At 46.3% G+C, this 14,832-nt stretch overlaps 1 protein-coding gene across 7 annotated transcripts in view; it reads right to left on the bottom strand.

Moving 5' to 3' along the window:
- PRDM4 (PR/SET domain 4) overlaps positions 1-14,832 on the bottom strand; it is a 209,032-nt gene that overhangs the window by 179,730 nt on the left and 14,470 nt on the right. For all 7 annotated transcript variants that reach the window (XM_086953018.1, XM_086953021.1, XM_086953020.1 and 4 more), the window contains exons 2-3: positions 8,090-8,208; positions 7,866-7,905 (exon numbers count right to left, since the gene is read on the bottom strand). In XM_086953018.1, the coding sequence (XP_086809144.1) occupies positions 7,866-7,876 (11 nt within the window). In that variant the 5' untranslated portion in view covers positions 7,877-7,905; positions 8,090-8,208. The remainder of the gene's footprint in view (positions 1-7,865; positions 7,906-8,089; positions 8,209-14,832) is intronic.

Raw genomic sequence — 14,832 nt, 5'->3', positions numbered from 1 at the left:
TGCAATGCAATAGGTCTCGCAATTATGCAAGTTTAAACTAGTGACATTGCAAATAATGCCTTTTATTTTGTTTTTTGTTTTTAAAACATAAATAAAAAGGTATTAAGCGCGCTCAACAAATTTGAGGTGTTCCAGTAAACCGTAAGTTATGCGGTCACTTTTTCACACTAGGTTAGGGTGTACCTTAGTGTGTACATTCCACTGTGGCGTTAGGTCCTGAAGAAAGCCTCGTTAATGTCACTTGTGAGGCTGAAAAATGTAGACCACATTTCTTTCACATAAGTGATGTAACTGGCCAAGCTAACCAGTCTATCATCTCACGTTTTAATATTGCCTTACTATTCCACCATTAAATCCAGTGGGAGGGGGGCATATGCCTCTCTCTGGCTGGCTGGGTCCACCTCATCTGCAAGATGGCAGGGACTGAGCTTTGCGCTTCACCTCGCCTCCCGCACCCGAGGGGTGGGGTTGGCAAAGGTGAGCACACCTCCCTTGCTCACTTGGCTTTCCCACAGATTCTCCCGCCCAAAGTGGGGGTCAGAACTGACAGGAGACAGTTGCTGGAAGCAGCAGAGGCTGGGGTAGCTCACAAAGGTGGCAAGCCTTTCAAGCTTCCCCTTTGTGGACCCTACCCATCCTGGGGGAAGAGGCTTGGCACTTTGTCCCAGGATGTGCATGGTTTCAGACCCTAAAGAGCAGCAGGCTCTCGACCCAGGGGTCCAGAAACATGTCTGGTGGTGGCAGCTGGCGTCAGCCACTAGGCGAGAACACAAGAGTTAGGTTGTTTTTCAGGGGGCATCTTTAGGATGCCCTCTGAGTGGATTTTTCATTCAATAATACACTGGCATCAGTATGGGTTTAATGTGCTGAGAAGTTTGATATCAAACTTCCCAGTTTTCACTAAAGCCATTATAATGCTGTCGAGTTCATAATGACAAACTCCCAGCACCATGTACTCTTAATGGCATTACTTCACTTACAAGGTCTACGAATTGGCTTAGACGCTGTAGGGATACTGGGTTCATGCACCTGTACCCTCAAAACTGGTATAGTGCACCCAGCTAGAGGGGTGGATGACCTTTGCCAGGTCAGTGGGTTGTAGGCATGGCATGCAGGGATGGGTGCCGTGTCGACTCTTCACTTTGTTCGGCACCAAAATACGCAGCCTGCAATGGCAATGGGTGTGTGTAAAGGTACAGGGCCTCTAAGGGTGTCACAATAAGTGCTGCAGCCCTTAGAGGCCTGCCCTGGCCACAGTGCCTTTGGTACCTGTGGTACCATTTACAAGGGACTGACATAAGGCCAAGAGTCCCAATTGGGTTTTGTTTCATTGCAGTTCAGGGAAAGAACATATGCCCTGGGTACCTGTTTGCATTAACCCAGGGCAAACTCAGTCAAACTACATCAACAGTTTGGTAAAAAAGTGGGGGTGACCATGCAGAAAGAGGGCACTTTGTTACAGTGTAGTTAAAAAAACATTACTTCCTGCCATCAAATATCAGAAATAAGACCATAAGGTATCAACCATTCTCAATATATTTCTATTAAAAGTATGGTATCAGCAGCAGCATTTGTGGTATGCTCTAAAAAATACTGCAGGAGAAAAGCAGACTGAAAGAAATGTTGGCAAAAACACCACCCACTGAAAACAAAAAATGGTGCCTTATAAGGCAACAGTAAGTGTACTAGGAGCCGGGGCAATTTGGTAGGGGCTTAATAGGGAGTTCTTAGGATTCAGGGAATGGTGGTATTAAGGGTCAGGGAATGGTGGTATTAAGGGGTAGTTAGAGGCTTGTAATGTTCATGGAAGGGTAGCCTTAAGAAAAAGTAAAGGTTTTTTAGGGTTCATGGAAGGGTAGGTGGCATTATGGAGTGGTTCTGGGTTCTTATGGTTCAGGGATGGGTAACGTAAAGAGTAGTAAGAGGATTTTAGGGTTCATGAAGGGTCGTGTTAAGGGATAATACAGGGTTTTTAGAAATTCAGGGAAAGTTAGCATTAAGGGATAGTTTGGGGTTTTAAGGAAGAGGTAATACGGAGTTTTATGATTCAGGGAAGCTGCCTAAGGGGTGTCCAAGGTTCAGTTAAGGTGTTATAATGGGTTGGTAGGATTCAGAGATTTAGAGCGTTAAAGGGTAGGAAGGGTTGTTTATGGTTCAGAGAGGGATTATAAGGAACTTCAGGGTTTTACGCGTTCAGGGATGGGAAGCGTCAAGTTGTTCTTAGGGGGTGATTAGAGTACAGTTGCATTAAAGAACGCATGTAATAACAAGCACTGGCAAATCCAATAGGTCTCGCCTATGCAAGAGCTTTTGACTTTGTCAATGTTGCCATGTTGTACATTAGAGAGGCTGCTGTTCAAAATGGCTAAAAGTTAGTGGCCTAGAGGAGAGTGGGGCAGAGTGGCAGAGCATAGAACAGAGCAGCATAGACTGAAGTAAAGGGGTCGTGGAGTGTCGTAGAGTGGATTGGTGTGTAGTGGAGTAGAGTGGAGCAGAGTGTCAGAGTAGAATGTCACATTGGAGTGACGTAGAGTGGAGTGGCACAGAGTGGAGGGGCATGAAGTGGAGTAAAGTGGCATAGAGTGGAGGGGCGTAGAGTGTAGTAAAGGGGTGTAGAGTGGAGAGGGACAGAGTGGTGTACAGTGGAGTGTTGTAGAGTGCAGTATAGTGTCATGGAGTGGCGTGGCACAAAGTGGAGTGGTGAAGCGCCTCAGAGTGGAGGGGATTAGAGTGTTGTGAGGTGGAGTAAAGTGGCGAAGAGGGAATAGTGTGGAGTGGCGTAGAGTGGAGTAAAGTGTCATCTCGTGAAGTGTAGTGGGGTGAGATGGGAGTAGAAAGGAGTGGAGAGGTCGTGGTCATCCCAGGGAAACATTCAGAGTGTCCCTAAGAGGCCTTATCATAACCAGATAGCTGTGCTGTCTGGTAAGCTCCTACCTACAAATGACTAAAATTCAACATTTTTGTAATGGTCACAGATAATGAATGGCAAAACATTATGTTGACTATTTCAGTTTGACTATAATATACTTGACATTTCAAAAGTCAACTTGATTATATACAACAGCATTTGTATTTGTATAGAAATCTAGTGCTTAAGAACAAATCAGATACAAGCCACAGCAGAAGTTCTAAGCTTCATAAAAAAGGCAGAAACTCAGACAGGGAATGACACGCCACACTCTAGTCTAACCTTAGTAATAATACACTTTAAGCCTAGCCTTTAAAAAGAAAACTTGTATTGAGACGATAGACTAAAAATATGACCATTAAATACAGAATCTGTTTGCCATGCAAAGCCTATGAATCGATTAGAAGCTTACATTTGACTCTTCCTGCAACTAGTGCAGCTTCCGGAAAGGGAAATTAGCTTTTTAGTGACATTTGATAATGCCCGAGCAACAGAACTCTGAAAGATGTACATTTTCCAAATCAGTTTGAAAGTAGCTTCAATAAACAAGCAATGACAATAATCTAAATTTAGAGACTAAGACCAATCAAAGTAACAGGACTAAATATTCGCTGGATGATATGCCTTGTATTTTATACGCTCCAAGATGGCCGCCGTACTAGTTCACTCGAGACCATCGGATGGGTAGGGCTTGTTTTGTACATCGAAGGTCCTTCCTCTGCTCTCCACACGTTTTACTCCGTTTTTTATATAACCCTTTTTCGATATAAATGCTCTCATACTGCTTATTCTTCACTGTTTACTCATTTTATCATCCTTTTTTCAAATTACGTGATACATATTGATCTTTTCTTGAGAGCTTTTATCAATTGCGATTCCTACTTAGAATCATATATTTCGGTTCCGTAATTATTCATTAAATGGATTACATCTTTCTATACACTTTCTCCTTTTATATAATTGTTGCGCTTACAACATTTAAGGGAGATGGCTATTCAGGTGACATTTACCGATGTTACAAGATGGCCGCCATTTTCGTTTCTTTATTTACTTCAATAACTACTGCCGTTTTTCGTAAGATTTGCGGATTTGCATCTTTACAAGTGATAGCAATTATTCAATTATCTCTGTGTATATATACCAGCTCCTTTTCTAACGTTTTGTTCGCCACTTTGAATTCACGCTGTCCATCTAGCAGGTCACCATGCCGTGTCCGAGGTAAGCCACTGTATGCGTCGCGTAATGTCAGTTGTTAGCTTTTTATTTTTTTAATTCTTGCACTAGCTATCCTCTACGGTTAATGGCACTCTAGATACGCTTTTCGGCAATTATGTTTCCTTTATGGAACTTGTTGATAAGTAAAGAGACATTTCAAGATGTCCGACAAGGTTGGATTGCTTGAGATCGGCTGATTACTATTAACGTCCCTATGAGACACTCGACAAAGCTCTTATTGGATGCCCGTGTGTACTTATTCAGTAGTATTCTATTACAAAAACCCTGCACTAATGACTAAAAAGCTAATTATATGCAGATGCTTATCACTAAGGTTTATATTTATAACCTTTGTTACAAAATAACATATTGTTTGGTTTAAATGATTTATAACATTTTGGTTTTCAACAAACCTATCTAGTGACTGAATGGTTTGAAACCACTCTATAATCTCTGGTTTGCAACCTTATAACTGATACTTGACAAAAAACTTGATGGTTGGTGTATTATCGCGGTTTTACTTCTCTTGGACTATTTTAGCCTTAGGACTCACAATTATTGAATATTTTTTCACATTATTAGTCTACAAAATACAGGTTATATATTCTCAATATTTTTGATTATGACAGTTTTTTCTCTTTCTTTGACAGTCATTCCTGAATACCTATAGGATATGACAGGTACCTTCTTTATCTTAATATACATCTCCAAATCACTGTGCTAGTAATTCTAAATGAAATAATTTTATAGCATTACTGGTTGTTTTATGACAGTGCCAATATTTATGTTAGCTTTGTTCTTTAAAAATATAAAATTAGAATTCACTTTTACAGTACTTCCTCTATTTATACTGAAAGTTATATGGCGAGTTGATGGACTGTTAGTGTTTATCTCTTTATTGCAAAACATCTCACGAGAATAATTGGCACTTATGGAGTTGGTGATATAAAAATTGCAATTTCATTGAAGACTGTTTTTTCTTGTTATATGGCCAGTTGATGAACTGTTAGTGTTGATCTCTTTATTGCAAAACATCTCACGAGCGGATTGTCTAAAATACAACTAATATGTACCCTCTAGATCTCACACAAGTTTCTCGTGAATACTAAGAATTCGCCAGCCCATACCGCTTACCATAAAGACAGGTGTTGGAGGTATGATTTTAGCAAGCGATTTATCTACAACTGGACATGATGGGTTTTTATAATCAAATGTATTTTTTTCTCTGATGTTCATAGACATTTTTCAAAAGATCTAAAGGATAAGATGTATGTATGAACTCATTTTTGTGATCAATAGACCAGTACAAATGATTGGTACAAAATTTGAATTTGTGTATAGAGGAACCAATGATTTGGGGTAAATATAAGATATGACATGGCAATTTTGTGCAGAAAATTTTCCATGTCTCAAAACTGTACGTATGAAGTTTTTCCCCATCTTTGATCAAAAAACAAGCAGTAAAAAGCCCACCTTATAATTGTATTTAACTTGGACAGTTTTCTTCGCTTTTTTAAATCTTTTGTATATAGATGTTTGTCATTTTGTCCTGTAAATACTATTTAATTGTATATGAGTGTTTTTATAAAATATTTTTTCATATGTTTTTTAGCCCTGAAGAAGTCTCAGTAAAAGAGACGAAACGCGTTGGCTAGAAAAGAGAAAAAGAAAATCCATTGTGAATTGGATCATTTGTCTATCGTGAAAACAAAATAAAGGATTGAAAATATACGTTCACCCAGCTCGGTCCTGTTCATTTGATACGGATGCTTCTCATTGTTTCAAAGGACATTATTTGTAATCAATAAGAAGTACTTTGTTGATGGGTGCTGATTCCACAGTGTATGTTGTTTTGTTTAGGACTTTGTCCTTGAAAGGAACTTATAGGGTTGTGTTCCTAGGTTTCTCAAGCACCATCATATCACTCAGGAGTCACTGACTACGACAGGTGCAGGTACTTTACTCCAACCCTTTTTTTTTTGCTAGTTTGCTGACATTAAAAAACGATTTCAACATTTAAAAAAACCTGATGAAAACCGTAATAAGAATATTTACACATTAAAAACATGACAGTTTTACCTAACCCATAAATCGTTTCTTTGTGGTCACATCTGTGATGTCAATAAAGGTCAATATTTGTTTGGGCAGGAGTTAGTCTGGCCAGAATGGGTTCCACCTTTCTGCAGTGGCCAGTCTTAAACACCCAATGACTTGACACGATCAGTCAAGGCGATGGTCCAGAGTGCCCTACAGGGAAAACACACAAACACCATTTCTTCTAGGACAATGCGATCTGGGGTTTTCTCCTGAAATTATCCCACTCATATTTTAACATTTTACAGCAAGGTGTGAAATGGGGAGAGGAGTTGGCCTAACCGACAGCTAGGGTGGTCGACCTCGAGGCAGGGGATCCCGGTTCGAGTCTCGGACCTCGAGGCTGGCGAATCCGATTCTCAGCAAGGACGCTCAACATCCTGTGATTCTGGGCAAATCACTTAATCTACCCGTGCCTAACAAAAAGGAATGTGTCCTCATGTAATGCAACTGGTGCTCTTAGCGCTCTAATACCCGATACCCTCGAGTCAGGTTTGTGCTGTATAAAACTACTAGCAGCCCGTCCCGACGTTGTCCGGGGATGAAATCGAATGTCTGCAATGCTTTCAATTTGCAAGGCAATTTATTTTTAAAACTTACTCTGAATCGCCCCATCACCGGGCTCAGGCCCCGCGTTTTCTTTAAAACGTACTCAGAATCGCCCCATCACCCGGCTCAGGCCCGCGTTTTTTAAAAAACTTATTCTGAATCGCCCCATCACCCGGCTCAGGCCCCGCGACTCAGAATCGCTTCATCACCCGGCTCAGCCCCCGCAGAAGAATGCGTCCACTGTGAAGCCGTGTCCTCAATGCAATATGGGAACATTTGTGTCCGCTGCAGACGCGAACGTGTTTGTGCGCTCCGCCCAAGCCGACGGCAATTAGACGCCACACATCGCGTCAACATGCAACGCCCACAACAATGGTAAATGCAATGCTCACTTGTATTGGGACGACGCCCACTCGTATTGGGACGGCTCGGCTCCATCCGACGGAAATTACACGCCCCACATCGCGTCAATGGCCAACGCCCACAACAATGGTAAATGCAACGCCCCCTCGTAGTCCCAGCAGGCCGCTACAATCGCTCTATGCACATGCCCATGCACACGCCCAAATGGTAAATGCAACTCCCCCTCATTTCGGGGCGGCAGTCCCAGCATGCCGCGCCATCGCTCTATGCACACTCCCATACACACGCCCATGGCTTTCCAGTTGAACGCCCACGCCCACAACAGACTACTTTTCCCCTAACGTTCTTTCTTTGGCCCACTGTTGCGGTAAATGCCACCCCGCTCTTACTTAGCGCGGGGACACGCCGAGATGGCGTAACCATGCGCTTTATAAAAAATAAAACAAAATTAAAAATGCATATGGTGGCCAGCTGTATAGCCTATGTCCATCTGCTGCAACTGTCCTTTCCAATGCTGCATTGGGTGTTGTGATTGGTGCTGTGGTTCCTGAGATTACCCGCCTCAAAGGTTTGGGCTCTCTCTTTATTATATTAGTATAGATGTAAAAAAGAAAATAAATAAAGTGGGAATCTATTGTGAACCAGAAAGACCTCTCTCGTAAGATGTTTAAAATACTGGACAACAGATAACGAATGACAGTGTTACATCAACAAAATAATGCTGTGTAAGATTTACCTTAAATGCATGACATTTCCTTTCCCACAGGAGACGGCACCTTTGCGAGAAAGTGAAAAAGGACTGGGTTAAAGATCAGGTAGCCACCAGACAAAAAACATAACCTTGCAAAAAACAAGCTTGCCACCGACCAGTGCAAAGGAGCCCATCATACAGGGACGCGTACCAGAGCAAATGCAACCGTGCAAAAAAATTTTTTACATTTAAATACATTTGTGCAATACCTCTGATAGTCGTGGTTCAGGTCTAGAGTACTGCCTGCTTCATCCTTCGATCTGTTACACTTCTCTAGAAGGTCCAATGTTATGAAGTTGGACTGTCATTCAATACAGATTTAGAGACACTGGAAATGAGAACAAAAAACAAGTGTGGGCATGGATGGCAATTATTTCTGTTCAGCAGGGTAAGTAAAGCACATCAAAGTCTGCAAAGGGTTTACTAAAACCTCAGTTGCATTTTGCTTATCTTGGAGATGGAGGCAATGTTATGCTCTTCAATGCCTTTTGAAATATTAAACCTTTTTAGAGACGTAATCCCTCATTAATAAGATAAGCAACATTTTTAAACCTGGAGCACAACAAACAATGATTTTTAAACCTCAAAACAACAAACTACAAAACATGAACAAAGTACACTGCAACATCCATAATCACAGTGTTGCAATATTATCTCAATATAATCTGCCACACCATACCTTCCAGTAGCCTGCATCATTTTTCATGCCGTGTTAGAAAAACCCAATGCTATTTTTCCATCCCAGAAGGCAGTTATATTTTTCAGTTGCTCTAAAGACCTTGTGGTTTGAGTAACCAGTACTTAATTTAGTGGTCTGATATGCGCTTAGTCATATTTGTGGCTTTTTGTCATTTTATGAATCCGATTGTTAGGTGTGCATTCTTCTTATTAAATGGATGGTGGTCGGCTTGTTTCTGAATTTTACATTGCACCAACATGTAATTTTGCAGCCACTTCAGAGCCCGTTTTGATCCACAGCAACACAAAAAACAATACCGGATATCATGCATCAGAGGTTGTAAGTAAAGAGGTGGTCTAAAAGGTGTGCACTTCCACTATCACACAAAACACACTGAGATGATGGACCGAGCGCTGAAACTTTTCAGACACTCAACCCCAGTGACAGATCTGTGTTGAATCTTTCATCATTATTTAGCTCACTTCGTCACCCCCAGTTCAGACCCAGCTATATGCAAATCAGTCTTGACCCTGTGCCTCAAGCCCAAACTTCCAAGCCAGGTCCTCACTGGACAGGCAACAAGCAACCTGGGACCGGTTTCGGGGGTAACCCCAGTCATCAGCCAGGCTAGCTTGAATCCAATGGCAAAGTGTTACCCCATACTGGTCCCTCGTTTCTGGTCCAGGCTGGACTGTTCCCATGAGGTACATGGTCAAGACTGATTTGCATAAAGCTGGGTCTGAACTGGGGGTGGCGAAGTGAGCTAAAGAATGATGATGGATTAAACCCAGATCTTTGACTGGGGTTGAGTGTCTGAAAGGTTTCAGCACTCTGTCCATCATCTACTTGAGTTTGCTTTGTTCGCCCTAAGTTGGCAGAGTATGCCCAGATGTGGGTCCCCTGCTTACTTTGCCACTGGATTCAAGCTAGCCTGGCTGGTGAGGGGTGTTTCCCCAAACCGGTCCCAGGATCCCCGTGTCCGATCCAGGGAAGACCTGGCTTGGCAGTTCGGGCTGGACTGTTCTCTTTAGACACAGGGTCAAGACTGATTTGCATATAGCTGGGCCTGAACTGGGTTGCCACAGTAAGCTAAAGAATGATGATGGAGTCACCCCAGATCTTTGACTGGGGATGGGTGTCTGAAAAGTTGCAGCGCTCCGTCCATCATCTCCTTGCATTTGCTCACTACCACTATCATCCCTTTGAAACTAAGCAGCTCCCCTCCCCAAGAGCAACAATCCAAGCCTTTGCTTTTCAAAGAAAGTTTTATAGCCTGTAATGTGGGGGAAACCAATTCCATTCAGAGCATTCTACCACACATGCATGGTTACTCCTATACAAACTAATTTTGGAGCTAAAACCTGTCCTACATCATCCTCGAAGTTCATGAATCATGTCTCCCTTGCTGCTCCCTCTCCCACAGTACCCTAACTGGCATCTGTGAGTGCTAATAGGACAACAGCATTTTTCCTAAAAAAGCATGGATGAGCTTACTGTAGACTTGCGACCCCCAACCCAGTGCTAATTATAGCCTCGGTGAACTTCATTTTCCCCTTCCAATTCCCTTGATCACAGTCTGCTAGGTTCATGTAACTAGCATTTGCACCTTCGTTGGTGCTAAAGCTCAGCCCCATCCATCAAAGGCATAAAGCACTGAAAACAAATGTACAAGATAAGGTATGTGAAGAAGAAGACCCCATCATTGAAGGTGAACAGTGGGAGGGTTGGCAGCTATCGTAGGAACCCTTTTCCAGAAGACAGGTCACACTTGTTGTTAGACTTCTGTTATGTTAATATAATTTTTAAAAAAGCAGAACGAATCATATCCAAAAGGTATATCCCAGCAATCAGCCATCACAAAACAGACAACCATTTAGAGAAATCAGCGTAGCAAAGAAGACGGACAGGCAATTGTAGGATGCTGGCCGTTTATATAGGGGACAAGGAAGAAGTACAATGTGTAAAGAGTCCAGGCAACCCGTACTGGTTTACAGAGACAAAAATAACACTCAATGCTCTCTTTTGTGATAGTGTGGGCGAGAAGTTTAGGCTTATCAGAGGGTAGTGCTAAGCATTTGTTGTATTCACAGAGGCAATAAATGAGACACACACACTAATAAATCAGAGACCAATTTACATAAATAAGTCGTATTTTTATATAAATTTTGTTCACTTCAATGCGTCTTTATGGAGCAATACTTTTCTATGGGAAAAAATGGATATGTTGCTTACAGTTATTTACGGTCGGTTTCTGGGGGAGGGGTGGTCTCCTTCAGGACTTAGGGTTGTATGGGGCTAAGGGCCAAAGTACCACCAGAAGTTACTTGTTTAATGCCAGAGGCATCCGAGTGCAGAAGGTGCTGGTCGAGTTGGTAGCTATGCGTACTACACCAGTGGAAAGAAGGGTGGCCACCTAGAAACAGGCTTCAGAGGGGGACTTTGGAACACGTCTGGGAGCTCCAAACGAGGGGCCTGGGAGCAAGGGGGCACAGCCGGTTTGTCGGTACCTGGGCTGGGGTGTTTGGGTGCAGAGTGGGTAGGTCATCTGGCCTCTGTGCGGCAAAGGCCCTCGCGGTTGTCGGTCTCACTGGTTGAGGGTGCAAAATCAGTAAGACAGGGCCACTCTGGAAGTGGGTCTCTGGTGCAGACATCCCTAGAGGGCTGCTTGGACACGGTGCTGTAAGAGTACTGACTGGACTTGAACAAGCCTTGGTTGCTGCAAGGAGTCTGGTACCCCGGTTATAGGTGCTGTGCAGCTCCAGTCAGACCTGGTGTCCTTTCACTCAGTGTGTGAACAGATCTGACCTTCAGGAGCACAGGGACCTCTTCCTGGGGAGGCTGCTGCATCGGGCTGGTAGGAGAGCAGCAACACGGTAAACCAGACTCTGCTTCTTCAGTGCCTGCAAACTGCAGGGAGTAGCTCCTCTACTCTAAGGGAGCTTGCTGGCAATTTCTGATGGACTAGTAGTCTACCAGGGTTCTTGGTAGTTGCTCAGCTCCAGGACGAGTCACTCAGTCAGAATTTTTGAGACTGGTGCAGACAGACAGGTAAAGCTCTTCTTTGTCATCTCCTTTTGAAATCATTGAAACCTAAATTCCTGCCTTCAAGGGTGCCCCTAAATACTCAATTTAGGAGCATTAAGGAAACTGTCAGATAGGTGTGGAAGTAGCCTAATAGTGAACACACCTCCTGACTAGCTAATTTTCCAGCATGTCCTAGTGCCAAATGGCTTTAGGGGATGGGTTAGCATCTCCCATGTCTGAGGGGTGCCGGGTTCACATATCAAAGACGACAGAGGGCGGGGGCGTGGCCGAGCAGCATGGCCGACAGGACGTGAGCTCCACCAGCTCCGTCCCGAGAACCCGTTAATCCTGAGTAAAGATCCTGCCTGGGCTGTCGATTCAAGCGGAAAACGTGCCTGAAGCCTTCCTGAATCGAATGAAACCCCCACATTGAAGGAACGATTTGTGGAACCCCCACTAAACAGACGGAGGCACTATCGGCGTCCGGAGCGCCGACCCGATCTACGCGACGCCGCGGTCTGGGCCTTTGGTGGGGTATCGAGCTGACAGTGGCCTGCCCAGACGCGGCGATTCACCGATCCTGGACCAGACGTGTCCCTGACTAGCCCCCCCGTGCTGCAGGCTGCGACCGGCGGACATCTGGAGGCAATTGAAAGCCGCCGGGGGACCTCGGCGACACAAGCCCACCGGCACGAGGAGACCGCCCTCCCCGAACTGCCCGACTGAGGTGGAGCTGCTGCACAGGCGCCGTTGCCCCGGGTGAGCGTTCGACCAGAGCCCCGGATCCCTGGGGAGTTTGGGAGGCGCGGAGGCGGACGGGGGTACTGTTGCCGCGGCCCTTGTTGGAGGCGACGACTTAGCGGGGCCGACTCGGCACTATCGGACGGACGGCCTGGCCTACCCAGTTTGCCGCGATCTGTGGAGGCCGCAGACCCACCCCTCCCCCGAACCATTATCCTTGCTAGACCTCCCGCCGGGAGCCAAATGTGACTGTGCAAACTAGCGGAGATCCATGCTCCAGCGCTATAAGGGGCACAAACAACTTAGCGCCCCTCCCCCACTCGCCTGCCATCTTGAATGTGTGCCGGAGCGCTCTGCACAGTGGAGGCACGCGGCGTGAGAGACTCCTGGTCCGACTTCCACTGCAGCTGTGTGCTCCTCTGGGGGGGCGTCCCGGGAGCAGTGGGGGTCGCGCTGCCGCCACTTGGAGGCGAAGGGCACGCCTTGAAGTGCCCTGGTTGGCGGGGGACCCGGCTGACTCGTCGCGGCTGAGCTACCTGAGACCCCACGGCCTGAACTGAGGCCTGGTGGCTGCCCGTTGCCTCGACATCATTGAAGGGACCGGGCTCCGGCCCCTACAGGCATAACTACACTGAGGGGGAAACGGAAGGTTGCTGCCCCGACATTGCTCCTCCTAGTTGGTCAACCCGCTTGATTTGGACACTACCCACATTGCAGTTGCCGGAGGCTGCCTGGGGCGATCCCATCGTTCCTGTTGTTCTCAAGCTTGGCCCACCCTTACATCCCATATCTGGCCAGCGGGGCCTGGGAAGGACTCTCTGAAGCAATTTGGGTAGGTGCAGGAACTACCTCTACAAATGGCAACGCGCAAAGATAGATCCTCGAAGTCCTCCCAACCTAATACTATAGTGCAGTATACTACTCCGCGTCTGCCCTCTCAGAGGATCACACGACAGACGGGTCCGGAGGACGGAGGGGACGGTCCAGCGGAGCCGACTAGAGCGGAGATCTTGAAGGCTATTCAGGGATCCCACTCTGCCCTGGAGAGGCAAATAGAGACTGTCTCCATAGATGTTAATCTACTCCGGACGGATCTCCGCAAGGTGGCAGACAAAGTTTCAGACGCAGAGGGTAATATCACCCAATTGCAAGGTGAGGTGGCCTCCTTACAAAAGTCAGTCGCGCAACTTACATCCACTACCCGAGCGTTGGAGAGAAGAGCCGAGGACGCGGAAGGTAGGGCCCGTCGGAGTAACATCAGGGTCCTCGGAGTCCCGGAACGATTGGAGGCGGGGAATGCTGAGCGCTTCCTGGAAACCTGGATACGCACCCAGCTGTGCCCCACTGGGCTGTCCAGTGTCTTTATTGTGGAACGAGCGCATGGGGCCCTTGTCCCCCCTCCGCGGCCGGGAGAGGCCCCTAGAGCCCTAATCGCAAAGATCCTGAACTATAAAGACCGTGACTGTATTCTGAGACCTGCAAGGGAAACGGAGTCCCTCACAATTAAGAACAGCCGCGTTTCCATTTACACTGACTATACCCAACAGGTACAGGAGCAGAGGAAGTCCTACTTGGGAGTTAAACAAAAGCTCCGGGAAATGAAACTCCAATACATGCTGTTATATCCAGCCAAGCTCAAGGTCCTCTCCCAGGGCCGAGCTCCCTTCTTTGAGTCCCCTGCAGAGGTGTGGGAGTGGCTCGAGATTCGGGGAGACGACCTGCCCCCGGGTGAGCGTGGTGGCCCCCGGGAGACCAGACCCCAGAAGAAGCGTCGAGGCAGAGGACGGCGCCGTTCTAGATCCCGAGGTTCTGCTGAGAATCGGGTTACAGTAGGAGCAGATGGCGCACTCCATATGGAAACATCACCGACGAGGACAGCTCCGAGGTCTCCTGGGGCGTCCGCCCCTGGTGAGATTTTGGTCCCAGACACCTTGCAGGAAACGCTGGCAGACACTGACTCCACGGCTCCGGTGATCCCGGAAACTGGCCTTTCTGAACCAAGATTGGAGTAACAACTTACCCTGAGATTCTGTTTGCTTTACGCTCTGTTGTCCTCCGAATTGGGGGACTACCTGTTGGAACTCTACGGGTCCAAAACTGTTCCCAATTGGCACCAGAGGTTCTGGATACCTGGCTAAATCAGAGGACTTGCACCCCAAAGGACTGAGGTACGGGGTAGGGGGTCCATTTTCTCCCGGAGTGGGTTGTCGCCTGTACTAATAACTGTCTTTGGTAGACATGCCCGGGAACTGTCTTAGACCACTGGGTCTCTCAAGGAGCTGGGGGGAGGGTGGGTGGGTTTGGTTTGTTGTGTGTGAGCGTGTGTTGAGTGAGTTGTATGGGGTGGCTGTGTATGTCCTGGCACTGGCAGGGGAAGGGCGGGGTGGCGTTTTTCCTTGTTGCTATCCTCTGGCTCATGGGTGGGGGTGGGGAAACTGTTTTTGAAGAAGTTCCAAGTTTTAGGGTTTTTGGAGGGTGGGGTGGGGTGGGGTTGCTGTAGAGGTTATT

The sequence above is a fragment of the Lissotriton vulgaris genome, chromosome 1_2 (assembly GCF_964263255.1).
Source record: "Lissotriton vulgaris chromosome 1_2, aLisVul1.2, whole genome shotgun sequence".
NCBI lineage: Eukaryota > Metazoa > Chordata > Amphibia > Caudata > Salamandridae > Lissotriton > Lissotriton vulgaris.
The sequence above is the reverse complement of the archived record's forward strand: the minus strand, read 5'-3'. Positions and strand labels throughout refer to the sequence as shown.